The sequence below is a fragment of the Haliotis cracherodii genome, unplaced genomic scaffold (assembly GCF_022045235.1).
Source record: "Haliotis cracherodii isolate W230 unplaced genomic scaffold, xgHalCrac1.p SCAF_26, whole genome shotgun sequence".
In the NCBI taxonomy this organism is placed as follows: domain Eukaryota; kingdom Metazoa; phylum Mollusca; class Gastropoda; order Lepetellida; family Haliotidae; genus Haliotis; species Haliotis cracherodii.
The window spans coordinates 5,496,311-5,518,507 of record NW_027266282.1 but is presented as its reverse complement, the minus strand read 5'-3'; the positions used below and the strand labels follow the sequence as shown (position 1 = coordinate 5,518,507).

Sequence of the window (22,197 nt, the reverse complement as noted above, 5' to 3'; positions counted from 1 at the left end):
TCTGTGTGCTACCTCCGAGTGCCACCACCTGGTACATCTTTCACATCCCCCATCATCATCGTTTCATGCTGTGTTCATTTTATGTTGGCCGCTTCTGCAGTTGAATGTCAGCCAACTGAAAACTTCAACTCTGATACCCTTTTCAGCCTCTGTGATATATGGGGGCACGAGCGACCTAGTCTTCTAAGACGCCGTGATTCGCTGTGCAATGTTGCGTCCCTTGGACAAGACAGAATCTTATGATTGTGGGTTCGAATCCCGGTTCGCCCCGATTATGTTTCTAGGTTTGTCAGCACCATACCCGTGCTCGTGGGTTTCACCGAAGTGGTAAACGTCCCAAGTCTATTTTTATAATTTCCTGTGCTTCCCACGTTTGACATCTTGATTTCCTTGGACATTCGCAGGTCAGTTGCTACCTGTCTTCTGATTGGTCCTTTGGTTCGCTTCTTTAAACTTTCTTTCTCATGAACTCTTATGGAGCCATTCGTGACCAACTCATGTTATTCCGGGACAAGCCGAATAGCGGCTTGTGCCCCTCTCGTGGCCATTTTGCCACCGGGTTCCGTCTTAGCGCAATTATACAGTATGATTGAACACATGTAACTGTGTCTTGGGTATATTTTAGAATACAAGACACATGTAAAATCCAAAATTGTTTCAGAGGGATTCTTTGACAAAGAACTTGAAATCATACGCGCATTCTGATTGGTTTGTCGTATTTTCTCACATTACATTCATCAATTCATCTTGCAGGTTACGGAAAGGGGCGAGTGGTGACGAATGTTAGGTAGGTAGGACTCGCCTTGACAGCTTCACTCCATCACCTGATTTGGATTAAAGCTTCACCATTACCACTCAAACCTGCCTCCAGTTGTGACTAGCATCCCAATGGCTTGACATCTACTTACCACGGGACCCGTAAAGATCCGGGGTAAAAAAGGCCCTCAGCAACCCATGCTTGACGTAAAAAACGACCATGCTTGTCGTAAGAGGCGACAAACGGGACCGGTTGGTCAGGCTGGATAACTTGGTTAATGCATATCATCGTATTCCAATTGCGTGGGTCGATGCTCATGATGTCAATCACTGGATTGTCTGGTCCAGACTCGATTATTTACAGACCGCCGTCATATAGCTGGAATATTGCTGAGTGCGGCGTTAAACAACAAACAAACTTACCACGGCCAGCTGCCCACTGTTGGGATTCTAGTCGTCGTCGTCAACAATCATCATCATCACTTCCACAGTGATACGAGGCAGTGCAATAATCATAATCATTTTGGAAGAATCATGCAGGTCCAACGGATCTTCAGACACACCTGCTTATTCATCACCCCCTGGAATGATTCTTCAAATGTATGAATATGTATTTTGTGGATCACAAATTCAGGATTCGTGAACTTTCACAGACCCTAAATGTCAGACATTTTCTGTGATTTACCAAAGTAATAAATCAACAGAATTCAGTTTCTCTAATTGTAAACGGGGATATTGTGGAACTTGAATATATAGTTGAAAATTCATGTATAAGTTCAAAAACAGGAGACAACCATTTCATGCACCCTCTAACCTGGAGTACTTAAGGGTTTAAACAGTTAACCCTCTTGGTGCCACGGGACCATATAATGTCCCTCACATTTCACGCCCTCTTGGTGCCACGGGACCATATATGGTCCCTCACATTTCACACCCTGTTTGTGTCACGGGACCATATATGGTCCCTCTCATTCTACACCCTGATCGTGTCACGGGACCATATATGGTCCCTCTCATTCCACACCCTGTTAGTGTTACGGGACCACATAATGTCCCGTGAAAATGTCCCTAACAATGTACCAAACTAAGATGTCAAACACGGAGTGCACAAACTAACCACCCTAATCATCTAGCTTTGACATCGCTATATTTTATACAGAGCTACGGATTGCGAAATATGGTGAGATTAGTTAAGTGGTTACCGCTCTTCTCGACCTTTTTCTGTTTGTTTTTTTTGTTCATTTTTTAAAAACGGCATTAGTCCGGACTAGTACAAGCAGCCACACACACACGAAATCGATTGCACTCGGATTGAATCGGTTTCGTAGGACAATCGAGAATGGCTATTTTCTGGCGTTGACAGTTTATATTCGGTGGGATGGATGAAAATAATGTAATTTTAGAAATCTCACAAAAAGGTTTATTGATTTATGATTAAGAAGGATAATGTGTTGGGAAGAATCATTTGTATTTCAAATGTAATTCTTTAAACATTTTTTCACATGTTGTATGTAACCTTCTCCTTACATATTCACGCAAGAGTACAAGGTTCAAAATAATAAGAAATGTATTACACAAAGACAATATATATCCAAACATGAAAGACATATAGCGCCATCACACTGAGCTCATTTTGTTACACGTTCAAAACATCAGCAAGCTATGCCTATTAAGTATGTTTTCAATATTAATATATTAACTTCATCCGTTCCCTTCTCCAGTATTTTGTTCCTGTAGAGGATGAGGATGCTTGTCATGAGTAGTCATAATCCAAACCATGAAGTCGAACCAAAGTGGATCGAGTTCTCCAAATGTCTGAAAGCATGTTTCTGCAAGGTGAGGTGAGGTGAAATTGGGTTTAACGTCGCGTCCAAGATTGCACTTATATAGCGACGTGCATGCACGTGTGTGTGCATGGCTCAGACATGGCTCAGATACTCAGACACAGTATCCTGACTCCGAGCCGACCAGTCCTTGTTTTAGCCCCTTAATTTAGAGCTCGACACAGGGTAACAACAAGTACCATCTTTTAACGTCGTTTGGTGTGACGAGGCCGTGGATCGAACCCCGTACCTTCCTCTCTCCGGGCGGACGCTCTACCACTAGACCACAGAGGCGGTCTGTTTCTGCAAGACAAGTACAGAATTGGTAAAATAGTTCCGCGTGAGGATTACACACAGGGATGGAACAGTAACAGGTAGTGTAGTGGATAAGGCGCCTGCCCGGAGAGGTGGTTCGATTCCCGGTCTCGTCATACCAAAACACGTTGAAAGATGGTACCTGTTCTTACCCTGCCTGGCGATAGGAATAGAAGGGATAAAACGAGGACTGGTCGCTAGGAGATAGCATATTGTGGGGTAACCGTGTTTCTGCGGCATGGCATCTGTATCAACCTAGCATTATTCCGAATTAGTACAAGCCCACACGCACGCACGCACCGACACGCAAACACACATGCATGCACGCGAGCGGGCGCACACAAGCACGAAGCTATTTATGTGCAATAATCTCAACGCGATTGTGCCGTGTAACGATGTATTTCCTCTGTATCATCGCGTGTGTCTTATTATTTTTATGTTTCATTATTTCATAGGCAAATTCAGATATTATCTTGAGTTAAGGGGCGATCGGGTAGCCTAGTGGTTATAGCGATAGCTCATCACGCTGAAAACCCTGATTCGATTCCCTGACATGGGTACAATGTCTTGATATTGCTGGAATATTGCTAAAAGCGGCGCAAAACCATACTCACTCATTCTTGAGTTAAATTGCTGAATGTTTTGAGGAGACACGTTTGCATCCATACGAAATAATCCTAAACGATATGGGAGCATTGGTCGAGGAGATGCGAGGCATTTTGCTGTGTTAGGTTCGTCAAGTACTGGTTTAGAATATGATTCATACTGATTCAGTGTAAGACTATTTTCATTTCTTTTTACAGTAAACTACGGTTATAACGAACTCAAAGGGACTACTAATTTTAGTTCGTTATAACTGTAGTTCGTTATAAGCTAAATACAGCATAACTACAGCAAATAGTCGGGACCAAAAAGTAAGTTCGTTATATCCGTCAGTTCGTTACAGGCGTGTTCGTTTTAACCGTGGTTTACTGTACCTCCATCCGAGATATGGTTGTTTGTCTCAAAAGAGGACAGCCACACCATTAAAAGTTGATACAATATCTAGCGAGTAAGTTAAATTATGTACTGTGTTTCATATAAACAAGTTGAGAACAGTGGATATTGTCTCTAACATAAAGTGGTACGTCATATAGAATAGATGAGAACAGTGGATCATGTATCTAACATGCAACGGTACGTCGTATAGAATAGGTGAGAACAGTTTATATTGTATCCAGCATAATGTTGGACGTCATATAGAATAGGTGAGAACAGTGAATATTGTCTCTAACATGTAATGGTACGTCATATTGAATAGGTGAGAACAGTGAATATTATCTCTAACATGTAATGGTACGTCATATAGAATAGGTGAGAACAGTGAATGTTGTATCTAACATAAAGTGGTACGTCAAATAGAATAGGCGAGAACAGTGGATATTGTATCGAACATGCAATGGTACGTCATATAGAATAGGTGAGAACAGTCAATGTTGTATCTAACATTAAGTTGTACGTCATATAGGATAGGTGAGGACAGTGCATATTATATCTAACATGCAATGGTACGCCATACACAATAGGTGAGAACTGTGGATATTGTTTCTAATATGCAATGGTACGTCATAAAGATTAGGTGAGAACAGTGGATATTGTATCTTACATGCAATGGTACGTCATATAGACTAGGTGAGAACAGTGAATATTGTATCTAACATACGGTGGTACGTCATAGAGAATAGGTGAGAACAGTGGATATTTTATCTAACATGCAATGGTACTTCATATAGAATAGATGAGAACAGTGGATATTGTATCTAACATGCAATGGTACGTCATATAGAATAGGTGAGAACATTGAATATTGTATCTAACATACGGTGGTATGTCATATAAAATAGGTGAGAACAGCGGATACTGTATCTAACATGCAATGGTACGTCATATAGAATAGGTTAGAACAGTGGATAATGTATCTGACCTGCAATGGTACGTGATCAAGAATAGGTGAGAAGTGGATCATGTATCTAACATGCAACGGTACGTCGTATAGAATAGGTGAGAGGTGGGGTTAAGGGGGACAGTCGTCCAATGCGCCGCAAATCGTTGGGCATAGTTAGATGCTTTGTGTCAGATAGTTCGGAACAATCTTGACTTGTCAACAACCTTCATAATCATGGGTTGCAACAAAAGAGTAAACGTCGACAACCTGAACCCTTCCAGGTGGTACCTGTCTGTCAATCATTGTCCTGATGTTTCACAGATAAAAGTAAGAGAATGACTACACATGTAGGTTCTCATCACAAAATCTTCGAATGGGGCTGTGTATCCACATTGCCAAGAGGATGTCGATGATGGCTGCCCAGATGCCCACGTAACGGTGCTGCCGAGGACGTTGCTGCTAGCCCAGTAGAATAGACCATCCATTGGGTTCTTCCTTACTCCAACCCACACACTGTTATACACACTGTGGGACTGCCTATAAGCTGAAATATAAGTGATATAATTACGTCCATTTGCGCAGATGTATCAATATAAATGAAATCAGATCTGTTACTCAGACACAGTAAGCAGCTAATATTTGTAATATTGCGTGGCGGCAAGCAATATTTATCTCATTCATTTACTCGGATATGCAGGTCATTTCTGAGCGCCGTGGCATCTACACCGAAAGGGAGAACCATCAAAGGAATATTTATGTGGGGTTTCACTTGTGCGAATTGAAATTACGGATCAAGGTAAAAAGAAATGAAACCAAATCGTCTGAAATGCTGCCAGTTAATTGGCTTAAGCACATACCCAGCGTTCATTTCGATCTGCTGGGCAATGTTCTCTCAGGGTAAAGCAAACACAATAGCGTTGCTACAACGTTGTCACAACGTTTCTTTTTCGAAAGTGCACGTTTTTACGTACCCGAGGCGACCGTCTGTGGGTGGTAACGCAGAGCAGTACCAGAGTATCAGATCTGATTTTAATGACTTTGATATATATATGACCATGGGTAATTTACGCACATGGTTATCTCTCTGACCATCCCCAAGGACAACGACGTTTGTCGTTTTTTTTGCTTGTGTGTGTGTGTGTGTGCCAACCATCATTTAATTTCCAGGCCACTAATCCAAAATGTCTTCACGAACATCTATCCAACGTGACGAAACGAACATACTCTCATTTTGTAAAAACAATATTCCACACCCGTGAAGATCCGGGTCAGAATAGATCTTCAGCAACCCAGGCTTGACGTAAATTCTTGTCTTTAAATGCGACTAACGGTGTTCAGGCTCGCTGACTTGGTTGATGCATGTCATCGTATCCTCACTGCGTGGATCAATTCTCATGATGTCAATCCTGGATTGTCTGGTCCGGACTCGAGTATTTACAGACCACTGTCATATAGCTAGAATATTGCGGCGTTAAAAAACAAAAAAACAAAAATCATTTTTTCAGAGTTGATATGACTTTCTGCCTTTTCTTTTCTTTTCCTTCGCAGGACAAGTTTGTGAGCGGTTGATGCTACCGGTAGAGTAGGACATGCTTACCCTTTCCGCGAACACATTGGGTCATAACTGTTTTTCACCACTATTTTGCCTTTTCAAACCATGTAATCTGGTTCAGCAGGAAGGAAGTCCTCGGCAGAAAGTGTTTGGGGCTTGTTATTTCAGGGTCAATCTTTCTATTGACATTTTCCTTAGACATAAAGGTCCCTTATATAATTATATTTGGCTCATCTTCGATTAACAAAAATCTTTGTCAAGAAAAGCATGCTAAACCTTTACATGCCATTACAAAATCACGTGAATCTGATGTGTTAAGAGGTATGTTCTAAATGTTCTATTATTACTCACTGACAAAATAGTCCTTCAGAGCCATTAACTTTTCAGGTGTGTCAAAGGACACCAAATCACCGCCGTCCTTCTGGCACTCAACGCGAGCATCATCCCAGGACATCGTTTCATTGTGGTATGTGTAGATGTAACCTTGACCTTGGCCTGTATCAGGGCCTGAGTTGAAAAGAATGATAAACGATTAAAGTAGAGCAAGCGAGACCACAGAGTGTCAGATGTTTGGAAGTTTTGGCCACAGTTGCTGAAATTTACCCTTGCATCTGACTTTCCATGATGACAGCATAAGAGATATGTTACATTTGTACTAACGTGGGGGCAGTTAGCAGGAAAGAACCCTCTGGCAATCTGAGTGGATTCCGGGCCCTGGTATAGGTTCCCAGTACCTCATGGGGATCAGTTGGTCAGACTCATCATGCTCATGCTCTCAGTCATTGGTTTGCCTGGTCCAGAACCGATTATTTGCTGTCTGACGTGGCATAATTCGGCTTTAAATATCATCCACTTCAGTCATTCTCTCCACACACTGATTGATAAAACCAGGGACAAGAGGGAAGGTGTTGGCTGAACAGAAATGACTGGAAACTATTAAATATGGTGAATGCCTAATCAATGTTTAATTAATGCTGTTGTTAGTTATATTCTACGGGGTGAATTTAAAAAAAGAACTGGTGTTGTTACCTTGGGCGGAAAAGTAGGTGTAACCGATAGTTGGCTTTAGTACATATTATTTATTTATGTATACTTTGGTGACCCACTTCTTTTAATAAGATCTCTGATGTAACATTTAATGTCAGGTTTGATCTCACTATGGTATAAGAAGTGATACTGCTCCAAGAGCAGGAGCAGCCATTATAGTACTAGGCATTCCAACATGGCTTGGCAACCAGAAAAAGTCACATTGGCCAGCAGCAAGATTATTATGTAATTTAATTATATCAAGTAAAACTAGATGCTGGAACGAATTATTTTTAATAGCCCGAAGACAGGACAGCGAGTCTGAAAGAAAATAATAAAAGGGTTATGTTTACACTGTTTATTGATACACTCTAGAGTTGTTGAAGTGGCATTTGATGTGGTAGTTCAAAAGGAAGAGTTATCTTGAAATCTAGCTCATAAAGTTCTAGATCCAACGATAGTGGCACTGGCAACAGCCCCCCCATCCTTGGATCTATTTGTAAATACTGATTTGTAAGTATGATAAATCTTAAGAACTGTGTTGGATGGATACCGATATCATATATTATTGACCGCCAAACAGTGACGGGTGTTGACTTTGAGACTTCTAAAACAATTCAAGGAATGGGAAATGGAAAATCATTTTTGTCACTGATGTGTCGAATTTGGAAGTGTCCTCATTTAAGAATGGGGATAACTGTAATCTATTCAGTATGTTCCTCGTGTCTTGTTAAGAAATGTTTGCATATGATAGGCATGAGCAAGTCGCATATATACTGAACAACAAAAGTTCCTGTGACATTAAATAAGATTTAATGCAAAGTTATGTTTTTTACCAAATCCTGTAAGTGTTCAAATGGTTTAATTTGCCATACTGACTTCAGAAAATGCGCGATTTCATAAAAAAAACAACCCATGAACATGCCAAAATGTCAATTTACAAATCAATAGCGTGTGTATCCACCTCTGGTTGCGATGCAAGCAACACATCTTCGTCTCATGTAATGGACCAGGCGTCGTACAAAGTCCTGTAGGGTATCTGTCCATATCTGCTGGAGCATGTTTCGAAGTTCCTGGAGTGTCTGTGGAAGAACACGTGGTTGGCGTCGAAGGCGCCGATCCATTTCATCCCACATGTGCTCGACTGGTGAGAGATCAGGGGAGCGAACCGGCCAGGGGATGACATTCACGTTGTTTTGTTGAAGAGAATCCTGAACAAGTTGAGCAATATGAGGTCGGACGTTGTTATGTTGAAAGGTAATGCCTGGGCCATGACGACGCAAAAGCGGTAGAACAGGGCCGATGATCTCGTCGCGGTAGCGCTGTCCACTGAGATTTCCCTCTACCACTACCAAACGGGTCCTCTGTCTTGCTGTAATCCCACCCTATACCATAACGCTGCCGCCACCGAACCGATGTTCTACCATGACATAATGATTGACATAACGTTCACCTCGACGTCGGTACACTCGAATCCGTCCATCGCTGTGGCTGAGGTGAAAACGAGACTCGTCAGTGAATAGAACTTGTCCCCACTTCATGGCCGTCCAGCGTAGATGCTGTCTGCACCACTGTAGACGTGCTTGACAGTGGTTTCCTGTCAAAATGGGACGTCTGGCGGGTCTTCTGGCGACAATCCCTGCACATCTGAGGCGGCGACGTACGGTTTGTGAAGATATTCGTGGAAGGCCAGGGATGCTCCTTGCAGTCACTGTTGCTGGCTGGAATCGATTTCGTAGGTGTGTTGTTCGAATGTGTCTTGTCGATTATTGGTTACGCGTGGCCTGCCACTCCGAGGATGGTCTCTGACTGCATTCGTCTGTTGCCAACGTTGCCATAAACACCAAATGTTGTTTCTGTGGACGTTAAATTGTCTTGCAACAGCACGTTGACTCGATCCCGCTTCAAGCATACCAATGGCTCGCAGACGCTCATTTTCGGACAGGCATGACATTTCGTAGTGTTGAATAATTGCGTAATTTTGTTGTTTTTCGTTGTTGTTTTGTGTGGTTGTTGTCAGCAAGATGCAAAACAATGCATATGGAATCCCGTTAACGCACATGTTTTTATACCCATTCTTGGGTAGTAAATGCATGGGGTTTGCATTAAAGTCAACTTTTGCATGGAATGCATGCTTTTCTGTAGCAGTTGCGTTTTTGTGACTTGATTCAATACATGTACTACAATATTGAAGACCAAACTTTACTTGTTTGAAAAAAACTTAAAATATTCGTGTCACAGGAACTTTTGTTGTTGAGTATATATGATTGAAAAATCTGAGGAAATATATATTGGCCGCCACACAGTAACTGATGATGACTTTTGTACTTCTAAAAGCCAATCAATCCTGGTCCCACTGGTCAGTTGCATGACTTTATCAATTTTGTCCACAGCTCACATCTTTTTGCAAGATTTTCCTTTGTAATCTGTCTGTGATCGATGCCCACACTTGATACAAAAAAAACCGCTCAAAGCATCCGGGCTGTACTCTACACAACCGTCCAAGACAGTTTGGCTGTTTCAGTAAGGCCAGTTCGTTCAAGACATTTAAAGAAGCAATGAACTTTACAATTTCATTCTGCCTTGTTCACCCAGACCGTACGTCACATCGATCGGAAGGCCGTTGATTTGACTTTGACTCCCGCACATTGTCTTTGGTATCGTGCGCTCGATTAAATGCCATAAATAAATCAACGGCAGCACGTTAACCCAAATCATTAGACATAAAACCCAAATCCGTTATTACAGCGTTGATTAATTTTCATATTTAATAAAGTGTATTCAGAACTTGTCAGAGGTAATCATTTGTTTGACGGGGTATTGTGTGCTATATGTCGATGTTGCAATCAATATGTCAGATAAACTGTGTAGCTCGGTAAGATGGAGATCTTGAACTTAGTTTATTTTGAACGTTTCAAAATTCCAAATGAAAATTTAGAGTAGGCAAAGGACCCTATTTATGCAAGAGTAACTAGGGTAAGTATTGACTTACGGAAGTACGTGTTGATTCATGTTAAAACAAACAATTAAGCCTAGAGTGATCCATAATGAAACCCCAGTTTTCGAGCACCACAGTGAGTGAGTGAGTGAGTATGGTTTTACGCCGCTTTTAGCAATATTCCAGCAATATCACGGCGGGGGACACCAGAAATGGGCTTCACACATTGTACCCATGTCGGGAATCGAACCCGGGTCTTCGGCGTGACGAGCGAACGCTTTAACCACTAGGCTACCCGACCGCCCCTCGAGCACAACAGAGAGAATTGAGATTCAGTGCCTGGTCATAATGAGCAAGTCTTCATATCTTCCGGAGTTAAGAAATAATCCCATTTGAAAGGAAGTCTACACTTTAATAATGTAATCATTATTACTAAATACGAATCTTTTGCTGACAAACTAAACTAGTAAAATGTTTCTGTTGAAGGAGATCAGACAGAAAGAGGAATTCTCGGATGGAATCTAGGAACTTGATGTGATGAAGATGAGTGTAAGAAGTAGTTTTACGTGAGATATTGCAACTCGTTTTGTTCGTTGCAGTAATATCCCCGCTACATCACACATCCTGCAAAACATACTTTCACGACACTGTAGCTCACCTGGACATATTGACAACAGTTTGAACAGCCACTTAACAAAGGTTGCTGTCAGCAAATTTTTAAAAATATTATCTTCACAAACATTGAATACTAAGAACAAACAAACACCAAAATATAATGTTATGAACTTAACACAATGTCAAAATAATTAGTGAGTGAGTGAGTGAATATTTTATACGCCGCTTTTAGCAATATTTCAGCAATATCACGGCGGGAGAGGTGGCCTTTGGTGTTTGCAGATGTTCTTTTTGCTACTTCTTTTTCAATTTTCTTTCCTTGTTTGTAAGTTTAACAATTCTGGTTCTGGTTCAGGTGTTGGTTTAGGAGTCTGAGACTCAACATCCTTTAAAGTTTTGCGTTTGGGATAAACAGTTTTGCGTTGCCATCGTCATATGGGGATAGAGCATCTTCCCGCGGCCGGAGATCGGAAGATCAGTGGTTTGGTCTCCTGGTTGCGTCAAACCACAATGTGTTGAACGATGTGGCTTGTTGTAACCCTGTCTGGCTATTGTCGACTCGGAGTCAGTTTAATGAGTGGGTTATCAGGGCTTTAATTGCAGCATGCTTTCTCAACAGCAATATGAACTTTCATCGTTGATTTTAGCGGTAGTAGCGACCATATTATAAATAGGATTCATCACTCAAATTGGGCCCTCATCACTTTATTGTAAAATGAAACCGCCTGCAATTTCAGCTGAATCCGTCGGGCCATTTATGAGAAGGAAAAGATGTAAAGAATTTATGAACAATGGAGCAGATAAAAAAATCAGTGATAACACCAGATCTTCGCGAAAAATCACAGCAACCGCGACTCAAACAATTCACATACAAAAGTAAATGTTTGTTGTCTGACACCACACTGGAGTGGTCCTGCCATGCGGCGACGGCGGCATGTAAACAAACCAGACAGTCACGTGATCGATGGACCGAAAAATCTAGAGACATTGCATTCTGGGGCGTCCGACAAAAATGTGTCGATTTGTTGACGGTGATGCATCAAGTGGTCGCTGCGCATGCATATTTGTTGAGTGAAGACGATTTCTAACTTGAAGTCGCGTGGCCTGGAGCAAAGGAACTTGGGCACGATTGCTAAAGACCTGATTTTTGATTAGTCGATCCTAAACTTGTGTTGCAGACCAACAAATGCAGGGCGCCCTGGCGGGGCGACCGTTGACTTATTATCTTCTGAACCTGTTCCAAAGTCTACAAATCATAGGCTGAGACATTGTGTTACCTCTTGAGTTCTACCAGTTTGAGGCACGCCAATAAGAAACCATTGAAAGATTTCTTCTTTGAAGCACACATCCCTTAGGCGAGGCATTGCCATTCTCACTTTAACTACATTTAGCAAGTGTAGAGAGTTTACGTATTACTGTGGAAAATGAGTGAGTGAGTACGGTTTTACGCCACTTTTAGCAATATTCCAGCAATATCACGGCGGGGGACACCAGAAATGGGCTTCACACATTGTACCCATGTCGGCAATCGAACCCGGGTTTTCGGCGTGACGATCGAACGCTTTAACCACTAGGCTACCCGACCGCCCCTGTCGAAAATGAAAACCTACGATACTGATGGCTCACAACACTCTTACGACCTTTCACTGAAGTTTTAAAATATAGAAAATGGCATGTAAAGGATGAACTGCATGGTCCAAGGGCAATACTTCGGTTGTCTTGGGGCGTTAGATTTTGATTCTGAAACCGTTCAGGCAGTCATTTTTTTAAATCTAATCTTTTGTCTTACGACCGATCATATAGCATTTAGTTTTCACCTTCAATTCTTTGGAGCAAATGTATGAGAGTATATTGAAATTCCTTTGGTCCAGGCGGTATAAACAACAAGCATATATATTCTCACAACTGCCCACATTATTATTGAGCATCCTTTACAATGAATATATATTCAATCATATTTGGTATTCCACAGAATAGCTTAGAGACGTATCTTTCACACTTTTGGTGGACTATTTGGTTAAGTTAAGCTGATTTACCTTCTGGTTTGTTCTTCGAGAAGTATTTGCTACCAGGCGCTGCTGTCGCCGTCTTTGGAGTTGTGTAGACCGTGGAGTGACCAATGCAGACACCGGTCACACTATTGTAAAACACAGAATTGCAGTCAAGGTCAAGGACGCAATGGCCTGTGCAATGCGTAGCCGAAAGAACATGATTGAAGGTCCACAGAGACGAATCCTTGACGACGAAGTTTGATAAGACAGATATCCGATAAAAAAGTCCCATCCGAACATTTGAGGACATCAGAGTAACTTGTGAAATGATGTTTGCAAATACAAACACATATACTGCTTGCATAATGAAATGCATCTGGTTGAATATTTCGATGTTCTGTTTAAGGATGGCAGCTCTCAATGAATTACGTCTGTCTGTCAGAGTTGTTTTTCTCTCGAACTGATAGTGTAGGTAGAATTGGTGTCCTTATTGTATTATTGTATCCAAAATCGATCTGACTCACTCAATCAGAGGCTGGGAAGATTAGAATTGCTGAATTAATATTTTATTTCTCCTAATAACTACTAAATAATTGGAGTCGGACACATAATTACAGCTTCGGATGGGAGGTTTCAAGGTATGCATATTGATTTTAGAGTGGCAAGGAACTGAATCTTGTCATGTCTTATCAAGGCTTCAAGAATACTTTTGCAACCACTTGACATTTCTACTGCCGACATCTCCTATTCTTACCTGCGTTACTCACCTTCCACACAGATGATACTGAAATACAAAAATACAAACCTCCCTTGCATAAAACGTAAGTACAACGCAGCACACTGATTCTCTTATCAGTTGGTAACATTTGTTGTGGAATATAAGCTTGAAAATTAGTAAAAAAAAGAATACCAAATTCTGAGAAATATCAAAGGTAATTCTTTCATCTATAACTTATCTTTAATCATTTTTATAAGAAAAGCTTTTAGCTGAGAGTATTTGTGTGTAATAAATAATACAAAATGCATAAGGTACTGGTGTAAGCTATACTGACGTCAACAACTAATTACTAAACAGGGCACGGGTGGCCCAGTCGTCTGAGGCGCCGTGATTCGCTGTGCAGAGTTGCAGTGCCTTGGGCACACCAGAAACATATGATTGTGGGTTCGAATCCCGGTTTGCCCTGATTATGTTTCTAGGTTTGTCAGCACCATACCCGTACTCGTGGGTTTCACCGAAGTGGTAAACGTCTGAGACCTGCATCACTTCGGGCTTTCCTCCCACATTTAGCTGACACGCAGCGATGTAACTGGAATAATGTTAAAAGCGGCGTTAAACCCAACTCACTCACTTTTAAAAATCTTGAAATCACGTCACGCATATGGTGCGGTAAACCCCTGTGCAATGTAGGTATAAAACTGCCTTTGCCAGCTCATCGGACGGCACATTGCTAAAGGAAGACACCAACATAATGCCATGACAACGTGGGCGGGTCATTGGAATGGTCCAAATGGAGGCATCATATATATCCACGTTGTAAAAACCTTCGGTTGCTCCCACTGTGCTTGATATTACGTTCCAGGCAGACTGGCCGGAGAGACATTGGACAGACCACGATCGGGCAGGCCACGGGTGACCACGCCTCAAGAATACCTGCGAGCTCTTCACCTCCGAAACCGCGTCCTCCCTGAGCCGTCATCAGCGGCAAATGCGTTGGGGTGTCGGTGAGGCGAAAAATCGTGGCAAGGCAGATAGGTACAGTGGGTATCAGAGGTGGAAACAGTCCTGACTTATGAACATCGAATTCTCTGGTCGAGATGGGCCAGGAGAGTTAGAGGATGGCAGCGCTGGGATTGGCAACGGGCCCTGTTCACTGCTGAAAGCAGGTTCTGCTTGCTTCATGTGGTTGGAAGACAAAGTGTGTACTGTCGGACAGAAGAACGTTTCACTTGCTGCTGCTTTTGGAGGATGAAGCCCAGGACGGGATGGGTGTTGTGGTCTGAGGAGGAATATGGGGCCATGAGGACTGGACAGCGGTACATAGACGAAGCCCTTGGTCCCGTAACCTTTTCTGTCATTCAGCAGCGTTACTTGATGTTCTGTACCAGAAAGACAATGTCACACCCATACTGATAACGTGGTGCAAAACGTCTTCACCGTCAATGTACTGCCGTGACCAGATATGTCCCCAATTGAGCATATCTGGGATCATGTGGATCGACGTCACCGACAACTACCACGCCTCCATTAAACAGACAAGAACTTATCTATTCACTTCAAGAGAATGTCGTACTATTCCACGTGACGTCATTAGGCGGCTAACGTATTCTATGCGACAAAGCCTGTTTGAGCGTATTCACGCAAATGGAGATCACACACGTTTCCGAAAAGGCTCATGTTGTGTCAAAAATGACAGTACTAGTATTCAGTATGCTTCAGTATGTTCCATTTTCTAATGTGCTGTGCTGTCTCTAGCTGTTGTTGTTTGTTGACGGTTACTTTCGGTGGTCAGTATATCAAGACTTGAAGCAGATATGCTAGAAATGGTTATCTTACACTAAAAAACTTGGTGCTGTTGGTTGAGGGCCTTCGTTGTTATGGACAGCCTTTATATGAGTTCACAGGACTACGGAGTCATCAATAGCTTCATATGAGTCTTTGAAGTAAGATGTAAGGATACTGACTTAGAAAACTGGCTCCATAATGTTGAACAATCTCAATAGAGAGTGTGGGTTCGAATCCCGGACGGGACTCAACACAAAAAGTACGAGAATCTGTGCTTTACTAAGAAAGTGTTATCCCAAATATAACATTTATTACATTTGACCACTTTCTAAATGGCATTGTGTATTCATAATCTCAACAGAGGACTATGCAAGCTTTAAATCATTGCTAACCCAGGGATGTTATCCTTCGAAGTTTCAACATTAACACTTCATACAGGATGTACGAAAGCTTAGATATTCAGCCGACAAATTAAAAGTTCAAAACTACCGTAGAAGAAAACCGTATTTTCAGAAAATATTAGCTAATAGCTGATAATGCACATATTTGTATACACTTGATGTGCTGTAGGCGATCTGGCCCACCATGCTGAAGTAATAACCAGTCAGCCAGTTTTAGATAAGAGTACTTGTAAGGACTTTTATTACTGGCTTAAGACTAAGATCTCTTCAAAATGACCACCATTCACAGGGAGGGTATGTCACATTTCCATACAATAAATGACAATCAGTTAATATTCAGCCATGGGTCCACAAACAAAGTGTGAGACTTTCACCATGTTCATTCATAACTGATTATATGGAATGATAATATTACTGCACGACTAGATAATGTAATTGCATCTGAAAGTATGTTTATTGTTTTTGCAAATAAATACATAGCTTTGAACAAACGAACGAATGAAGTTAATTAGCTCCATTTGTAAATCCATACATCGGTGTCGTCAATGTAATTGTGTAATTGAGTCTAAAGTCCTAATTTGCTTGCATCGTTTCACACGCTCCATAAAATCGTTGTGATTTATTGTAAGTACTTTGTGCCTGATCGTTAAAGGAACTGGAGAGGGTTGAGTTGTTTCTATACGGTATTGATTTTCTCACTTAATTAGTTAATATAATAATAATAATAACAACAACAAGCTTGCTGATTTTCAGTGATCCATTTATATTGCCTTTTACTCTCCAACTGAAGCTTTTTCGGCGCATTTATTCAATAGTGTTCTGCAGTGTACTGTCAATCATTTTTTATGTTTTGTTTTATGTTTTGTGAAAACTGAAAAGCGACCAGAAAATATTTCCATAATCACAATAATCTCCACTAAAAGCATTTGTCTACTGTACGATTCCAACAATATCATAAGTATGTGGTTATCAATCACTTCGCGAGGCTGGAATCCGACCAAGAAGACTTGTTGTCAAGTTAGCCTTGGAATTTGAGAAACTGGAGACGAGTGTGGTTTAGCGATGAATCACGATTTCTTCTTCACCGGCGAGATGGAAGACAACGTGTTTATCGTCGTCAAAATGAGCGTTTTGCCCCACATTGTGTACGTGAATTCGACAATTTCGGTGGCAGTAGTGTCATGGTGTGGGGCCATATCCTAAACCACGAGATCTGACTTGGTTGTGGTTCAGGGAAATTTGACAGCAAATCACTACATGAATAAAATTCTTCAACCTCCCCTTCTTCCAATCATTGACCGCCACAAGGAGCTGTTTCAACAGGACAATGCTTCACCGCACACAGCTCGTGTCACGGTAGAGTACCTCCATAATGCCAACATCAACGTCTTGCCCTGGCCGTCGAGATCTCCAGATCTCAACCCAATCGAACACTTCTGGGATGAACTTGATCGACGTGTACGTAAACGTCAGAACACGCCACAGTCACTCCCACAACTGGCCAAAGCGTTACAAGCAGGACAGAATTCATACACTTATCAAGTCAGTGCCGAGGAGATGCAGAGCCGTGATTGTTGCACGGGGCGGTCACACGAGATACTGAGTTCCGCGCAACCTTGTGGCCTTATGTGACATGACAATGAAGAGTTTTCAATGCCTTTGTGCAACGACAACATGTGGCTATCGAGCTCGAAAATTTCATATCTGTATCTATGATATCAAATTATCTACCTGTGTGTTTCTTTTTTTGGAGAGTGCATATGCATTTGTTATTAATAATGAATTAAATGCCACAACACGTTTCTTACAGAGTAAGTGATACAAATACACTAAATTTGAATGGTAATAGCTAGTTACTTTACACGATCCGATCCGATGTGCCGTGAAAATGTCGCTTGTTTAGGTCATGTAGAGATACATTTGCTTTGGGTTACAGCCGCTAGCAATTTCAAAGGTGGTTTGGGGTGGACGTTTGCAGTCAGTTATTCTCTTGAATACTCATAATCAAACTAACTCGAAACTCGGAATTAAATAATCTATGACATTATATCCTTCTGGATAAATAAACCGTAATTCCTCGTAGATCGTTAGTTATTTACATGTAACAATCATTTTCAATTTTTATTACATTTTATCAAACGTGAAGATAGCGAACGGTTTGCAAGTACGGTCAACTATGGCTGAACCGTTTAAATAGAACCTTTAAATAATTCATGAACAATTACTATGAAGCTAGGGTTGGCTTATCATTCAGAGGTACCGCAATTTCTTCCGTATCATCTGCCGTGACATTGTAGGATGAGTGATATTTCCGCCAAGACCTACAGCGATGAAGATAACGGGCAAAAGGAAGGAATGTAGTCACTGCCAATTTTCAGACGCATGTAAAATAATATATATTTCAAATATATCCAGTTCAACGTTACATTTATTAATGATTACATTATGTTTGTTTGTTCGTTTGTTGTTTATTGTTTACGGGTTAGAGAAAAGGAGCAAAAGAAACTCTACCAAAAACAAAACAATCCTAGAAATGCAACTGAAACTCTTTTTTCAAGATGTGAATGCACTTGCAGCATGATCACGGGATGCATATGGGTAAAACTCACACTATTCGTCAATGCACAAGGAGTTCAGAAGTCGTCATATAGACGCATATGGTAGCCTTGTGACTAATGCATTCTCCTGTTATGCTTTACACTCATGTTCAGTCCCAGACATGGGTAGAATGTGTAACGTCCATTGTTGATTTGAACACGACCTAGCACCGCACATGTAATGTGAGGTGAAATGGGGTTTAACGTCGCGTCCAAGATTATTGCATTTATATAGCGACGTGCATGTACGTGTTTGTGTTCGTGTGGCTGCTTGTACTAGTCCGGACTGATGCCGATTTATAATGCTAGCTCACTGAGACACCATGCCGCAGTTTAACATGAATATCCCACTCAGACACAGTATACTGACTCCGACCGACCAGTCCTTTCTTTAACCCCTTAATGCCGAGCGCCAGACAGGGTAACAACAAGTACCATCTTTTAACGTCTTTTGGGATGACGCGGCCGGGGATCGAACCCCGACCTTCCGCTCTCCGGGCGGACGCTCTACCACTAGACCACGGAGGCGGTCATCGCACATGTACATACCGTTATGTTTACAGTGACTACAGTGACTTCTTGTCATTATGTGTCCTGTGTTTTCACCGCAGTGCTTTATAACTCACTGCTGTCTGTTTCATGCAAACACTACCATTTGGATATCTTTTTGTCTTTTTTGTCAATCCTGGTAACTGGATATAAATTCTAGTATCTATTGTCCATTATTTGAATCAGAAAGGTTATCTCTTGACCCACTATTATGAAAATGTAAGTATGCTTCAAGTGTGCAACCTATTCAGCACAAATAAAATCGAAAAGTTAAGAAGGCTCTAAAGCATGTCCGCTCTAATAATGAGAACATTCAAATCCCACCCAACTAATAAATACCCGATGCTTTCTCCTCCTTATTTCTGCGTCCTCTGAAAACTATATCTGTACGTGAGTATTATATTATATATTATATATGTACGTCTAAGTATAAATTAGGGGCGGTCGTGTAGCTTCGTGTGTAACCTATTCACCACAAATTCAAATCCCACCCAACCCATACCCTATGCTTTCTCTTCCTTATTTCTGCGTCCTCTGAAAACTATATGTTAGTACATATTATACATGTACGTCAACGTATTAATTAACACTATGTATATATTTATCCATATGAACAGCTGGCGTGAAAAATATTAACTTTGAATTGGCCAGGACATAACAAACGTTACTTGGCTGAAAACATTCGCCTGTTGTAAGATACTAATTGATATGATGCATGTATGATCCCCGTTTTAAATACATCACCATCGAATAAATATTTCTTTTTCTTTTTTCTTTTTAGCCACCATCAAACATGGGTGTATACTTTCTTTTGCCCGCTAGTTTATATCTTATACCGCTGATAGGGGTCTGGTGCAATAAAGTTCCGTTCTGTTCTAAATAGGAGGCGAAACACAAACCTGTTTTAAATATGCCTAGGAAGAAGTCATGTGTTACAAACAGGCACACAGTGGTATGACAGCGACTTTCAGTCCATGCCCGGCCATCGAGATGAACAACGACAGGTATTTATGGCACCGGTCATAGATGGCTCCACCAGCAACGGCTCCACCAGAGCGCCAGTAGCAGCTGCAATGAAGAAAGCGGAGCCTTGAGACAAGTCCGTCCCTGTGATGAGCTGTAGGTCCAACAGTGAAGGCCCTCTCTGGCCATTGATCCAACCCTGAAATCAGAACGAAATGAATCCTCATAACATCAATTTTGCAATCGTTCTCTAGGCTGATAGGAAGGTGTTAATGTAATGTGAAAAGCTGTAGGACCAGCAGTGATGGCTCTCTCTGGCCAATGCTCCAACCCTGAAATCAGAAGAGGCTTTATATTTTAAACGAAATGCATCATCATAAAAGCAATTTTGCAATCGTTCTCTAGGCTGATAGGAAGGTGTTAATGTAATGTGAAAAGCTGTAGGACCAGCAGTGATGGCTCTCTCTGGCCAATGCTCCAACCCTGAAATCAGAAGAGGCTTTATACTTTAAACGAAATGCATCATCATAAAAGCAATTTTGCAATCGTTCTCTAGGCTGATAGGAAGGTGTTAATGTAATTTGATGAGCTGTAGGTGATGGCTCTTTCTGACCTATGGTTACACGGGAAAAGTCGAGATTCTAGAGTGTGAAAGATGATATGTATCCTTTCCAAAAACGAATTCTTCTTTGGGGATTTTCTTTGAATTTCACTCTTGACCTGGCTGTACTGATATCTCATTTGTCCCGAGTGATGAAAATCGATATAAATAATAGCAACAATTAGCATCCACATATTAACATAACATTATTAAGGCGGAACCACCTACCTTCCTCTCTCTGGACATATGCTGTATCCCCCAGACCACGGAGGTGGTACAGACCATTGAGGCTAATGAGGCAAATGTCTTAACAACATAAGCGCTCTCACTGAGAGGATATTGGGAAGTACAACAATGATGAGAGCAGAAATGACAGGACAGATTGTCTATACAGGGCAGACTGCTGTCACATAGCTGGAATCCTGCGTTAAACAGAAAAAGTGGTAAGTTATTATCATTGACGTAAGAATAATGTTATTTTCGAAACTATATTGTTTTATTGTTATGTGGTAGTGTATATTGTAAGTTAATTTCTGATGATTGTTTGTGGCAACTGTGTGTGTTAGCAGATACAATTCTGGCAGTGGTATGCAACAACCAGGTTGTGGAGAGTTACCCACCTTTTCAGGCAAACTTCAGGGACTGACTACATTTTTCGAGACGCTTCCTGGGGTTTCTAGAAGGCTGGCCGAGCCTATATAAGGGAGAGGCGGGTTGGTTTTTTTATTTTATATCTGTATACTGCTTGTTGTATAATTTGAAGTGGATGTATTACCAGTGGTAAATGTTATATAAATAAAGTGAATGTATTACCGGTTGTAAATGTTGTATAAATGAGGTGCATGTATTAACGGTGGTAAATGTTGTATAAATGAAGTGGATGTATTAACGGTGGTAAATGTTGTATAAATGAAGTGGATGTATTAACGGTGGTAAATGTTGTATAAATGAAGTGGATGTATTAACGGTGGTAAATGTTGTATAAATGAAGTGGATGTATTAACGGTGGTAAATGTTGTATACATGAAGTGGATGTATTACTGGTGGTAAATGTATAAATGAAGTGGATGTGTTACCGGTGGTAAATGTTGTATAAATGATGTGGATGTATTAACGGTGGTAAATGTTGTATAAATGAAGTGGATCTATTACCGGTGGTAAATGTTGTATAAATGAAGTGGATGTATTAACGGTGGTAAATGTTGTATAAATCAAGTGGATGTATTACAAGTCACTGTGGTAAATGTTATATAAATGAGGTGCATGTATTAACGGTGGTAAATGTTGTATAAATGAAGTGGATGTATTAACGGTGGTAAATGTTGTATGAATGAAGTGGATGTATTACTGGTGGTAAATGTTGTATAAATGAAGTGGATATGTTACCAGTGGTAAATGTTGTATAAATAAAGTGGATGTATTAACGGTGGTAAATATTGTATAAATGAAGTGAATGTATTACCGGTGGTAAATGCTGTATAAATGAAGTGGATGTATTAACGGTGGTAAATGTTGTATAAATTAAGTGGATGTATTACCAGTGGTAAATGTTATATAATTAAAGTGAATGTATTACCGGTGGTAACACGTCAAACTAATGCTTAAGCATCAAACTAATGCTAGAGCGTCAAACTAATGCTTGA

At 41.0% G+C, this 22,197-nt stretch overlaps 1 protein-coding gene across 1 annotated transcript in view; it reads right to left on the bottom strand.

Annotated features, from left to right (window-relative positions):
- Positions 1-5,117: 5,117 nt before the first annotated feature.
- LOC139472948 (secreted protein C-like) overlaps positions 5,118-22,197 on the bottom strand; it is a 47,300-nt gene continuing 30,220 nt past the window's right edge. Inside the window, exon 7 of the mRNA XM_071255421.1 lies at positions 5,118-5,362. Within this exon, the coding sequence (XP_071111522.1) occupies positions 5,118-5,362 (245 nt within the window). The remainder of the gene's footprint in view (positions 5,363-22,197) is intronic.